Source organism: Argopecten irradians, chromosome 6 (genome assembly GCF_041381155.1).
Source record: "Argopecten irradians isolate NY chromosome 6, Ai_NY, whole genome shotgun sequence".
NCBI lineage: Eukaryota > Metazoa > Mollusca > Bivalvia > Pectinida > Pectinidae > Argopecten > Argopecten irradians.
Genome location: NC_091139.1, coordinates 35,089,340 through 35,102,693, shown reverse-complemented (window position 1 = coordinate 35,102,693; position 13,354 = coordinate 35,089,340). Strand labels below are relative to the sequence as shown.

Below are 13,354 nucleotides of genomic sequence, written 5' to 3'. Positions count from 1 at the left end.
ATTTCACTTCATTAGCATCTTTTCATTTTTTCAATTTTTGTAAATGCCCGGGCACTTATTGGGTTGAATACGGTATTGATTAATGATTACATGCAGTACTATAACAGACCCTGGAACCAACAGGTAGTGGTTCCTGTCTGTTGTATTTAGATCAGTTAAAGTAAGGTTTTTTGAAAAATAAAATTATTTTGTATAAATTTCAAGGCCGCTGTTGAAATCTCACCAAACAAATCAGGTTTCCGATTGATAACAAGGCCTTGTTTTGGTATAATTTATTAACTCTGTGATGCTTAATTGAAAATCTTATGGGTCTCTAACTACCTCAAACCATGTAAATTCTTAGGGAAAACCTGCACGGTCAAAATTAACCTTGACAAGTTATTGTTCCTAGGGCATAATTTGTTCCAGCAATCAGACTGTTTACCACATTTTTGTGAATTACAAATTTTCATGTAATCTCACAAGAGCTTGAATGCAAATGTTTCCTGAATCTTGTATAAAATGTATACATTGTATAGGAATGCAGGATTGTACTAGAGTCTAAATTGATCATTGATATATATATTTGCGAGATTTATGTATTTACGAATTTTATGTAATTCCCGATAATGTTGACAATAATGAAGACGTTGAGTATACACAACATTGAATTCGTTTACAATATATGCTTGTAGAAGGTGACTTTATATACTTATTAGCTCACCTGGCCCAAAGGGCCGGTGAGCTTATGTCATGGCGCGGCGTCCGTCGTCCGTCGTCCGTCGTCCGTCCGTCCGTCCGTCCGTCCGTCGTCCGTCTGTCCGTCAACATTTCCTTTAAATCGCTACTAGTCATAGAGTTCTGCATGGATTTTAACCAAATTTGGCCAGAAACATCCTTGGGGGGAGGGGAACAGAACTTGTATAAATTTTTGCTCTGACCCCCCAGGGACAGGAGGGGCGGGGCCCAATAGGGGAAATTGAGGTAAATCCTATAAATCGCTACTTGTCCTAGAGTTCTGCATGGATTGAAAACAAATTTGGCCAGAAACATCCTTGGGGGAAGGGGAATAGAACTTGTATAAATTTTGGCTCTGACCCCCCGGGGGCAGGAGGGGCGGGGCCCAATAGGTGAAATTGAGGTAAATCCTATAAATCGCTACCTGTCCTAGTGTTCTGCATGGATTGTAACCAAATTTGGCCAGAAACATCCTTGGGGGAAGGGGAACAGAACTTGTATAAATTTTGGCTCTGACCCCCCCGGGGACAGGAGGGGCGGGGCCCAATAAGGGAAATTTAGGTAAATCCTATAAATCGCTACTTGTCCTAGAGTTCTGCATGGATTGTAACCAAATTTGGCCAGAAACATCCTTGGGGGAAGGGGAATAGAACTTGTATAAATTTTGGCTCTGACCCCCCCCCGGGGACAGGAGGGGCGGGGCCCAATAGGGGAAATTAAGGTAAATCCTATAAATCGCTACTTGTCCTAGAGTTCTGCATGGATTGTAACCAAATTTGGCCAGAAACATCCTTGGGGGAAGGAGAACAGAACTTGTATAAATTTTGGCTCTGACCCCCCGGGGACAGGAGGGGCGGGGCCCAATAGGGGAAATTTAGGTAAATCCTATAAATTGCTACTTGTTCTAGAGTTCTGCATGGATTGTAACCAAATTTGGCCAGAAACATCCTAGGGGGAAGGGGAACAGAACTTGTATAAATTTTTGCTCTGACCCCCTGGGGACAGGAGGGGTGGGGCCCAATAGGGGAAATAGAGGTAAATCCTATAAATCGCTACTTGTCCTAGAGTTCTGCATGGATTGTAACCAAATTTGGCCAGAAACATCCTTGGGGGAAGGGGAATAGAACTTGTATAAATTTTGGCTCTGACCCCCCCCCCCGGGGACAGGAGGGGCGGGGCCCAATAGGGAAATTAAGGTAAATCCTATAAATCGCTACTTGTCCTAGAGTTCTGCATGGATTGTAACCAAATTTGGCCAGAAACATCCTTGGGGGAAGGAGAACAGAACTTGTATAAATTTTGGCTCTGACCCCCCGGGGACAGGAGGGGCGGGGCCCAATAGGGGAAATTTAGGTAAATCCTATAAATTGCTACTTGTTCTAGAGTTTCTGCATGGATTGTAACCAAATTTGGCCAGAAACATCCTAGGGGGAAGGGGAACAGAACTTGTATAAATTTTTGCTCTGACCCCGGGGACAGGAGGGGGGGGCCCAATAGGGGAAATAGAGGTAAATCCTATAAATCGCTACTTGTCCTAGAGTTCTGCATGGATTGTAACCAAATTTGGCCAGAAACATTCTTAGGGGAATAGGAACAGAACTTATATAAATTTTGGCTCTGACCCCCCCAGGAGGGGGCGGGGCCCAATAGAGGAAATAGAGGTAAATCCTATAAATCGCTACTTGTCCTAGAGTTCTGCATGGATTGAAACCAAATTTGGCCAGAAACATCCTTGGGGGAAGGAGAATAGAACTTGTATAAATTTTGGCTCTGACCCCCTGGGGGCAGGAGGGGCGGGGCCCAATAGGGAAATTTAGGTAAATCCTATAAATCGCTACTAGTCTTAGAGTTCTGCTTGGAGTTTAACCAAATTTGGCCCAGAAACATCCTTGGGGTTAACAGAATTCCTATAATTTTTGGCTCTGACCCCCTTGAGCAGAAAGAGTGGGGCCCAATAGGGGAATTAGAGGTAAATATTCAAATTCCTTCAGAAAAGAAACAATGAACCTTACTAGGCATTACAAACCAGGTGAGCGATACAGGCCCTCTGGGCCTCTTGTAATATTAACTCAGTCACCCCGGAAATTTCATCAGCTTTATTCTTTAATTTAGAAAAACAAAAATGTGTCTTTCACGGTTGAATGAGTTAATTTGTTACAATTTTGATAAATAGGATCATCAAAAAATTTCAGAAAACTGATAACAATCTCTAATGTAACGTTATGTAATTAATTATACCACAAAAAAGATAATAAGTCAGCAATTTGTAAGTAAGTTGGCATGTCTACTTAGCAGTTTTATCTCCTGGTGAAGGTTCTAAATCTTGTCATCGTGTCATTTCTCTGTCGCCAGTTCACTCCTATAGGTGATCTATCTTGTCTAGGATAAATTCTGATGTTTACAGCATTTATGATAATTAGTTATTCCTATCAGAGCAATCTGTCTGCTTCCTAAGTTGTCAATAAACATGTCCTTAACCTTTCACAGCCATGAGTTAAAATCTTCACGCAACCCACAGTTCAATTCTTAATTTACAAAATAAATTAAAACCTAAACACAGCCAATTTAAAGATGCTCCCGCCCACAGAGCATAATTGATACTCATCATTTGAACAATAATTGAAATTTAATCGTTTATACAAATGTGTCTAATTAACACAAAAATGCTAATAAAATAATTTATTTTGATTTTGTTGCATGCTCAATCACTACTGCATTCCATATAGGACAATTATTGTAATGGAGATTTTCCAGGATGCGATTAATAATTTGTTTATTTTTATCTTTTAAATAAAATAAGAAGGTCAAACTTTTCAATGGTGTTAATGGTGTAAATAACTTTTGTAACTAAAGGAAAATTCTGATTCGTCTGCTCTTGTTTTTGAAAAAGAAAAAATACCATTTGCCAGTGGTGTAGCATCTTAAGTTTTTGATAAAATCACAAAACCAGTAATTATTACTTCTAATTATACAACTAATTTAAACCTATTCACGACCAATTTAGAACACAGCCGTTTGTGTCGTAGATTGTTTGCTCTGCGGATAGGGCGTTAGAATTGTACCTGCTGCCCCTATTGCATGATCGTAAAAGTGGACTCAATTTAGGATCTTATAATTTCTCTTCTTCCTAACTGACTTTGTTCTTCCATAACGTCTCCTTTGACACCGCCTGACTTTTGGCCTTTTGATGAGCTCTCGCCCCTGTGAGGAAGGCTCTGGGTTCTGTCCCCTGGCCAAGACACACCAAAGTCTATAAAAGTGGTAGTCTCTGCTCCTTCTTTAAGCGTTCAGCATCCAGAGAGTAGAAAGACTGGTTCGCCAGTAGTCAGTATAATGAGACCAGGTGGGATGTGTTGCCCGGTGTCTTCGGCGGCATGCTTCAGTGATATACCACTATAGAAATGGCAACAGTTCCACTATACAAGAAGACACAACACGAACATACCGCAGTCCCCCAAAACACGCACTTCACACTTTACACACGCTGGGCAATGCATACACGGGGCCATCCTTACATGACCTTGGCTGTTAATAGGACGATAAAATAATGAATCAAACAAAGAAACAAAGTGTCATAGATCAAAACATTTTTACCAATTCTCTTTATCTACTGTATGTACATTATCAGTTATTGAAGTAAAAAAAATGCACAACTACTATACAGCAGTGAAACTGTCATGGCTGGTTCTATTTTCATGTTTTTTAGTGAAATGTGTGAATTCTAGTCACCTATTGAGTATTAAGAAATCGATTGACATATCGCAAAATTTAACTTCTGGGAATTCAATATGTCACGTATATATAATAAACAGCGAAATATTGACCTAGTGAATTTAAAGCACTTTCAAGTAATGAATTATAAGGAAAAATGGACATTGATTTTTAATCCTGCAATATAAATCAACATCATTTTATTCCTAAATATTACTTATATTAAATGCTTGTTTTAAGTCCAAACTGATACTGTTTTCTTCACTGTGATCTAATCACACCTGGGGTTCTCCGACAGACAATTGGTGATTCCTATAGCTACAGATTATTATGTATTGAGATGACATAGTTGAACGTGATGACAGAAGTTGGCCGTTGTTATAATGGTATGTGTTAATAAGCGATAGTTGGTTAACCATGGTGTTTGAAAAGGATTGGGACTGGTCGCAAGAAAAGGATTGTTCCGCAAGTTCATGTTCTAACTCCGTGATAAACAACTAGACTTACATTCTTGAAACATTATAGCAAATAAAACCAAATCGTCCAATTTGTTAATATGATATAATTCAAGTATTTTATTCTTTGTATTTAAATCACTAGAGTACATGATATTTAGAAACAGATCATAAAAGATGTTATTTTGATATTACTGAATCTATCATTTTATGATACAATGTAATTGGTAAATTATTGGAACTTTCTATCAGTAAGTATTTACCTCCTGGACACAAGGTTGGGATTGAGACCAATGAGGGTAGTAATTTTAGTAATTTAGGGCCTATAGCAATACATACGTTTGTGATTTTATCTCTGGGTACTTCAGCTTTTCTAATCTGTCAAAAATACAGTGTAGTCAAACAGTTAACAACCAAACCAAAAGTGTGTTCTTTTTGTGTTGGTACTATACTCACCTGACTCCCTCCTGAGTCAATCCTTGTTGTCACCTGACTCCCTCCTGAGTCAATCCTTGTTGTCACCTGACTCCCTCCTGAGCCAATCCTTGTTGTCACCTGACTCCCACTGAGTCAATCCTTGTTGTCACCTGACTCCCTCCTGAGTCAATCCTTGTTGTCACCTGACTCCCTCCTGAGACAATCCTTTTTGTCACCTGACTCCCTTCTGAGACAATCCTTGTTGTCACCTGACTCCCTCCTGAGTCAATCCTTGTTGTCACCTGACTCCTTGTTGTCACCTGACTCCCTCCTGAGTCAATCCTTGTTGTCACCTGACTCCTGTTGAGTCAATCCTTGTTGTCACCTGACTCCCCCTAAGTCAATCCTTGTTGTCACCTGACTCCCACCTGAATCAATCCTTGTTGTTACCTGACTCCCTCTGAGTCAATCCTTGTTGTCACCTGAGTCAATCCTTGTTATCACCAGACTCCCTCCTGAGTCAATCCTTGTTGTCACCTGACTCCCTCCTGAGTCAATCTTTGTTGTCACCTGACTCCCTCCTGAGTCAATCCTTGTTGTCACCTGACTCCCTCGTGAGTCAATCCCTGTTGTCACCTGACTCCCTCCTGAGTCAATCCTTGTTGTCACCTGACTTCCTCCTGAGTCAATCCTTGTTGTCACCTGACTCCCTCCTGAGTCAATCCTTGTTGTCACCTGACTCCCTCCTGAGTCAATCCTTGTTGTCACCTGACTCCCTCCTGAGTCAATCCTTGTTGTCACCTGACTCCCTCCTCAGTCAATCATTGTTGTCACCTGACTCCCTCCTGAGTCAATCTTTGTTGTCACCTGACGCCCTCCTGAGTCAAACCTTGTTGTCACCTGACTCCCCCTGAGTCAATCCTTGTTGTCACCTGACTCCCTCCTGAGTCAATCCTTGTTGTCACCTGACTCCCTCCTGAGTCAATCCTTGTTGTCACCTGACTCCCTCCTGAGTCAATCCTTGTTGTCACCTGACTCCCTCCTGAGTCAATCCTTGTTGTCACCTGACTCCCTCCTGAGTCAATCCTTGTTGTCACCTGACTCCCTCCTGAGTCAATCCTTGTTGTCACCTGACTCCCTCCTGAGTCAATCCTTGTTGTCACCTGACTCCCTCTTGAGTCAATCCTTGTTGTCACCTGACTCCCTCCTGAGTCAATCCTTGTTGTCACCTGACTCCCTCCTGAGTCAATCCTTGTTGTCACCTGACTCCCTCCTGAGTCAAACCTTGTTGTCACCTGACTCCCTCCTGAGTCAATCCTTGTTGTCACCTGACTCCCTCTTGAGTCAATCCTTGTTGTCACCTGACTCCCTCCTGAGTCAATCCTTTTTGTCACCTGACTCCCTCCTGAGTCAATCCTTGTTGTCACCTGACTCCCTCTTGAGTCAATCCTTGTTGTCACCTGACTCCCTCCTGAGTCAATCCTTGTTGTCACCTGACTCCCTCCTGAGTCAATCCTTGTTGTCACCTGACTCCCTCCTGAGTCAATCCTTGTTGTCACCTGACTCCCTCTTGAGTCAATCCTTGTTGTCACCTGACTCCCTCCTGAGTCAATCCTTGTTGTCACCTGACTCCCTCCTGAGTCAATCCTTGTTGTCACCTGACTCCCTCTTGAGTCAATCCTTGTTGTCACCTGACTCCCTCCTGAGTCAATCCTTGTTGTCACCTGACTCCCTCCTGAGTCAATCCTTGTTGTCACCTGACTCCCTCCTGAGTCAAACCTTGTTGTCACCTGACTCCCTCCTGAGTCAATCCTTGTTGTCACCTGACTCCCTCTTGAGTCAATCCTTGTTGTCACCTGACTCCCTCCTGAGTCAATCCTTGTTGTCACCTGACTCCCTCCTGAGTCAATCCTTGTTGTCACCTGACTCCCTCTTGAGTCAATCCTTGTTGTCACCTGACTCCCTCCTGAGTCAATCCTTGTTGTCACCTGACTCCCTCCTGAGTCAATCCTTGTTGTCACCTGACTCCCTCCTGAGTCAATCCTTGTTGTCACCTGACACCCTCTTGAGTCAATCCTTGTTGTCCTGGTAAATGATTGATAGAATATCTGGCTAATGTTAGAAGATCCTGGGTTTGAACCCCTGAAAGTCTGGCAGCAACATTTTCTCTTCTACTTCTATTATATTTATGAGAACATTTCAATTTCTACCCTTTGAAAAAGAACTACATTCATACAGAAATATTATTATATTTAACATTTGACAGGTTCACAGGAATCTCACTCAATAACCCCTGAAGATGTGTTTGAGATCTTCTGACTCAAAGGCTGGATCAGTTCATTATAAATTTTCAGGAATGAATTTTGTTGAAGTGTAAATAAGATAATCAAAGTCTGTATATTTTGTTACAGGAGATGTTCAAATGAAATCCAAGCTGGAATGTTATTCAGATCGCCGCTCAAATGCTGTGGCTGTCTCCGATCTCAAGCTCTTGGAAAGTAAGTTCAGATTTAACAAGCTTATAAAAAAATGAGTCTAAATTGAAGAACAGTAACTGTTCAGGGCATTTAAAAAATGTAAATGAAAAAATATAGGGGCAATTAAGGACTAGATATGAGTTCATATTTCACAAAATTATTACAAAGAGTAAGCCATTTATCAATTTGCAATCAATCAAATAGATAAGCCTACACTGGTTTTATAGTTTATGTCAGCATTAAATTGAGGTAAGTGAAAATGAGGCCTCAAAAAGGGGGAGGGCACATTTAGGAACAAGGATGCTTATTGGGTCAAATACAGTATGCATGTTTGTTAAATGAGAAGGATGGTTATTAGTGAACCAAGAAAATTCCAACATTGAATAAATTATTAAGGCATGTACGTCATTGTGAATGATACATTAAATATATATGTTTCAGAAAGATGTTACTTCTTGAACTCTCTTTAAGAAAATAATTACGCTAATTAATAGCAATTAAATACATAAATTAATGTCAACTTCATTATTATATAAACATCCCTATGGCTGTCTCATTATCTGATCACAGCTGTTAGTTTTGTTTTTGCATAGAATTTGATATTGTTTGTGCTTAAAGTTACATAATTATATATAGTTGGTGAATAACATAACTGGTGATTTATGAAAAAGAATAAAGAATACTTGTATTGTTGCCAATATTTGAGAGGTTTTTAATTTCGCTGGAAATTTTTGGATTCATCCAAACCCCATTGCATATCATTACAGAACTATCGTCCAAGGATTATAAAATACGATGGGGGTCCAGGTTTCAGAGTTTACATAAAACGAGGCGGAGGCACCGGCCTATCCTTAAAATGACCCAGGAAAGTAATTCGTTACTGGACCAGTTGTATGGCAAACAGGCACAGGTTGGTATAATGATCACTAAATTTATCTTCTTATGTAATATCTCCGAAACACAAGTGACCAAAGGAAGACAAATTTGTGACTCGTACCCTATCAGGGTCTCAAACTCCAGATCTACAACACCCAATCGCAAATCGCTTGCTGTACCTTATAATACCATTGTGCCACATCCACTTAATTTTTGTCTGGATGTGTATCTGAGATTTCGTAGGTTCTAGTCTGGATGTGTATCTGAGATTTCGTAGGTTCTAGACATAGCTTTAACACAGTCACTCCTGGAAACACATTTGAGCTCTTCCAAGTCAAATGATGAAACAGTTCAATGTGAATTTCCAGGGATGAATGTGTTAATAGTCTTTAAAATGCTCTGAATTGTTTCCTTACTGAGCACCTCATGGTTTTAAATTCAGAGTAGTACTTTAGGCTGTTGCCCGATACTGGCTTACATATGTAGGTATGGTAAATGATTTTCTGTTGGTCAGTAGCTTTTCTTTGCAAACTTTGGCTTTGTAGCTGAACCAGATGCATGTGTTCTTAAATGACATGGCAAAATATCTATTTTCTTGTCGCTTACACGGCAAGGACGACAGTTAAGTCCTGTCGTGAAAAATATGCCAAAATTTCTATCTCAAAGTTACATTAAATTTTGTACTTGAGTACAAATTGAAAAAGAAATGTCAAGAACCAAGAATTAATGAAACTTAATGAAACCTCTTTATTTGTCTTCTAGTGTTTGATGACCAAGCTGGATGGGTGGGGTGTGAGCATGTTCCATCTGGATGTGATTACATGTGGTAAGTATAGTCCATATCCAGCCTCATATATTTTTATTTTTTTTTCGGGAGGGGGGGGGGGCTGGAGGGTTCATGTGTTCTCACATATTACCAATAATCCTTCACCTTGACAGTGGAAGTTTGAAAACAAATGCAAAGGCAGTTGCCAGGTACAGACCAATAAGTACTGTAATCAACCCAATAAGTGCCCAGGGCGGTAGTATTCTTGAATAAAGGGAAGGGTGCTTTATAAGACCAAATGTTGACACAAACCTATTGTACAAAGTAGGCCATAAATCAATTTACAAAAGAAATCAAGAATAGAAACCAATGGTTTTCATATTTTTGGTCTGCATTTGATTCAAAGTAAGTGAAATTACAGCTTCAATTAAGGTGGAGGTGCACTTATCAGGACACGGGTGCTTTTTGGGTCGAATATGGTATGTTTTTTTTTTTTTTTTTTTTTTTTTAGTCAAAGTATACTCGACATAATTTAAAATAAATAAATTAAACCATTCCACTTGTGAAGTCAGTAAATGTTGAGATAAACTTCATCTTACAACATTAATACATAATTATATACCAATAAAATCTATTAATTATATACCAATAAAATCTATTAATTATATACCAATAAAATCTATTAATTATATACCAATAAAATCTATTATTCTAATTAGTTATTTGTTTCTTATGATGTCATTCATTAGGGTAAATTTTAGTAAATGTCAGTTAGCCTAGTATAAAGTCGGTCACATAATGTTGCCTGAAATGCCTAACATTACCTATTTGGCTCTACTCTCATATTACGATAATTATGTATAATATCTACCTAGTATATATTCGATATGTTTTGGACTGATTATGTTACCACACACTATTATTACATAATAAAATTTTATGTTAAAGTACACATCAATTTTGTCTACAGTTATTATATTAAGTGTTGTAGGGCAAGTGTGATTTTATCTGGAAATGATAATAGCTTTCCATTAGCAAATTAGTGAGTGAAATGTTGCTGGAGTACATTTGTGTGTTATTGGCCTTGTGTATGTAATACACTTAGGTTAACACAACAACCAATTCTGTATATTACGTATGAGGTTTATTTTGTAAAACTGAGATCAAATCGTCCTTCAAGAGGTTGCAGTGGCCGATTTGTTAAGGTGCCATGACACACAGCCACATGCACTTGGCTTCCACTTCTGTGTTGTGAGTTCGAAACCCCATGGTACCAGCTGGTACCGACAGTGCTTACCATGTAGTCGCCTGTCAAGATTTTTGCGATCTTGGATCTAACAAAGCAAAAATTATTTAGCAATGTTTTACTTTTTGCAATCTGGATTTAAAGGTATACTGTGTATGATTGAATCATTTCAGAATATTTTGTGGATCAGTTAATGTTTGCAATCATAACCAAAAAAAGGCTATACAGTAGTTAAATGGTTTTTCTCATGCTATTCAAGGCTTTCCTTTCCTTCCTAAACTTAGTATGTTCTTTAATGACCCTGGAAGTTAATTGGATGTCAAACAGAAAAAAACCAACTGAACCAAACATGTGATGTAGTCAAACCAAGAAAATATTCACAGAAATAGAGAAATAGTGTACTGTGTTAGTTTTATGAGATAACATAGGCATGTGATAATACATCAGTAAATGATTTTATTAACTTCCAACAAGTATATGGAATGCTATGCTATAAAAAAAATACCCTGCATAACATGTGATGTTTGTATTTTCCTTCGTGATTTGAAAATTTCATCTTATTTTTGTGGGTAGCTCACCTTCTGTCAATCAAACTACTCTTAGTTACCACACATGATTTTGCATTTTGCTATTGTTTATGCTGCGACATTTTCTCTTGACATTGAATAGGTGCATGGCTAAATACCAGGTGGGGACCAGTCAAATATAACAATGATTGCAGTATGTTATACTGAATGTCATTGTTTTGATATTTGTGGTTTCATCACAAAACAAAAACAAAAGTTTCATGTTTTACAGTACTAAGAGAGTTTAATGACTAGTTTTAGCAGTATATATACATCCTTGAATGTTGTTATGTTTCAGGCCGACCGCTGTTCCATGTAGCCTACCACCTATTCCAGCACTACAACCTTATAGAGACGTTCAACTTAGATCTCATGAAGCTACTGGGAACTTTCTGTAAGTGTTTAACTTAGATCTCATGAAGCTACTGAGAACTTTCTGTAAGTGTTTTACTTAGATCTCATGAAGCTACTGAGAACTTTCTGTAAGTGTTTTACTTAGATCTCATGAAGCTACTGAGAACTTTCTGTAAGTGTTTTACTTAGATCTCATGAAGCTACTGAGAACTTTCTGTAAGTGTTTTACTTAGATCTCATGAAGCTTCTGGGAACTTTCTGTAAGTGTTTTACTTAGATCTCATGAAGCTACTGAGAACTTTCTGTAAGTGTTTTACTTAGATCTCATGAAGCTACTGAGAACTTTCTGTAAGTGTTTTACTTAGATCTCATGAAGCTACTGAGAACTTTCTGTAAGTGTTTTACTTAGATCTCATGAAGCTTCTGAGAACTTTCTGTAAGTTTTTACTTAGATCTCATGAAGCTACTGAGAACTTTCTGTAAGTGTTTTACTTAGATCTCATGAAGCTACTGAGAACTTTCTGTAAGTGTTTTACTTAGATCTCATGAAGCTACTGAGAACTTTCTGTAAGTGTTTTACTTAGATCTCATGAAGCTACTGAGAACTTTCTGTAAGTGTTTTACTTAGATCTCATGAAGCTACTGAGAACTTTCTGTAAGTGTTTTACTTAGATCTCATGAAGCTTCTGGGAACTTTCTGTAAGTGTTTTACTTAGATCTCATGAAGCTACTGAGAACTTTCTGTAAGTGTTTTACTTAGATCTCATGAAGCTTCTGGGAACTTTCTGTAAGTGTTTTACTTAGATCTCATGAAGCTACTGAGAACTTTCTGTAAGTGTTTTACTTAGATCTCATGAAGCTACTGAGAACTTTCTGTAAGTGTTTTACTTAGATCTCATGAAGCTACTGAGAACTTTCTGTAAGTGTTTTAACTTAGATCTCATGAAGCTTCTGAGAACTTTCTGTAAGTGTTTTACTTAGATCTCATGAAGCTTCTGGGAACTTTCTGTAAGTGTTTTACTTAGATCTCATGAAGCTACTGAGAACTTTCTGTAAGTGTTTTACTTAGATCTCATGAAGCTCTGAGAACTTTCTGTAAGTGTTTTACTTAGATCTCATGAAGCTACTGAGAACTTTCTGTAAGTGTTTTACTTAGATCTCATGAAGCTACTGAGAACTTTCTGTAAGTGTTTTACTTAGATCTCATGAAGCTACTGAGAACTTTCTGTAAGTGTTTTACTTAGATCTCATGAAGCTACTGAGAACTTTCTGTAAGTGTTTTACTTAGATCTCATGAAGCTTCTGGAACTTTCTGTAAGTGTTTTACTTAGATCTCATGAAGCTACTGAGAACTTTCTGTAAGTGTTTTACTTAGATCTCATGAAGCTTGGAACTTTCTGTAAGTGTTTTACTTAGATCTCATGAAGCTACTGAGAACTTTCTGTAAGTGTTTTACTTAGATCTCATGAAGCTACTGAGAACTTTCTGTAAGTGTTTTACTTAGATCTCATGAAGCTACTGAGAACTTTCTGTAAGTGTTTTACTTAGATCTCATGAAGCTCTGAGACTTTCTGTAAGTGTTTACTTAGATCTGAAGCTCTGAAACTTTCTGTAAGTGTTTTACTTAGATCTCATGAAGCTACTGAGAACTTTCTGTAAGTGTTTTACTTAGATCTCATGAAGCTTCTGAGAACTTTCTGTAAGTGTTTTACTTAGATCTCATGAAGCTTCTGAACTTTCTGTAAGTGTTTTACTTAGATCTCATGAAG

General features: G+C 38.5%; 1 protein-coding gene across 6 annotated transcripts in view; it reads left to right on the top strand.

Moving 5' to 3' along the window:
* Window positions 1-13,354, top strand: part of LOC138325728 (high affinity 3',5'-cyclic-AMP phosphodiesterase 7A-like) — an 88,224-nt gene that overhangs the window by 55,045 nt on the left and 19,825 nt on the right. For all 6 annotated transcript variants that reach the window (XM_069271575.1, XM_069271579.1, XM_069271578.1 and 3 more), the window contains 4 exons: window positions 7,712-7,798; window positions 8,545-8,687; window positions 9,416-9,479; window positions 11,530-11,625. In XM_069271575.1, coding sequence (XP_069127676.1) covers window positions 7,712-7,798; window positions 8,545-8,687; window positions 9,416-9,479; window positions 11,530-11,625 — 390 coding nt within the window. The remainder of the gene's footprint in view (window positions 1-7,711; window positions 7,799-8,544; window positions 8,688-9,415; window positions 9,480-11,529; window positions 11,626-13,354) is intronic.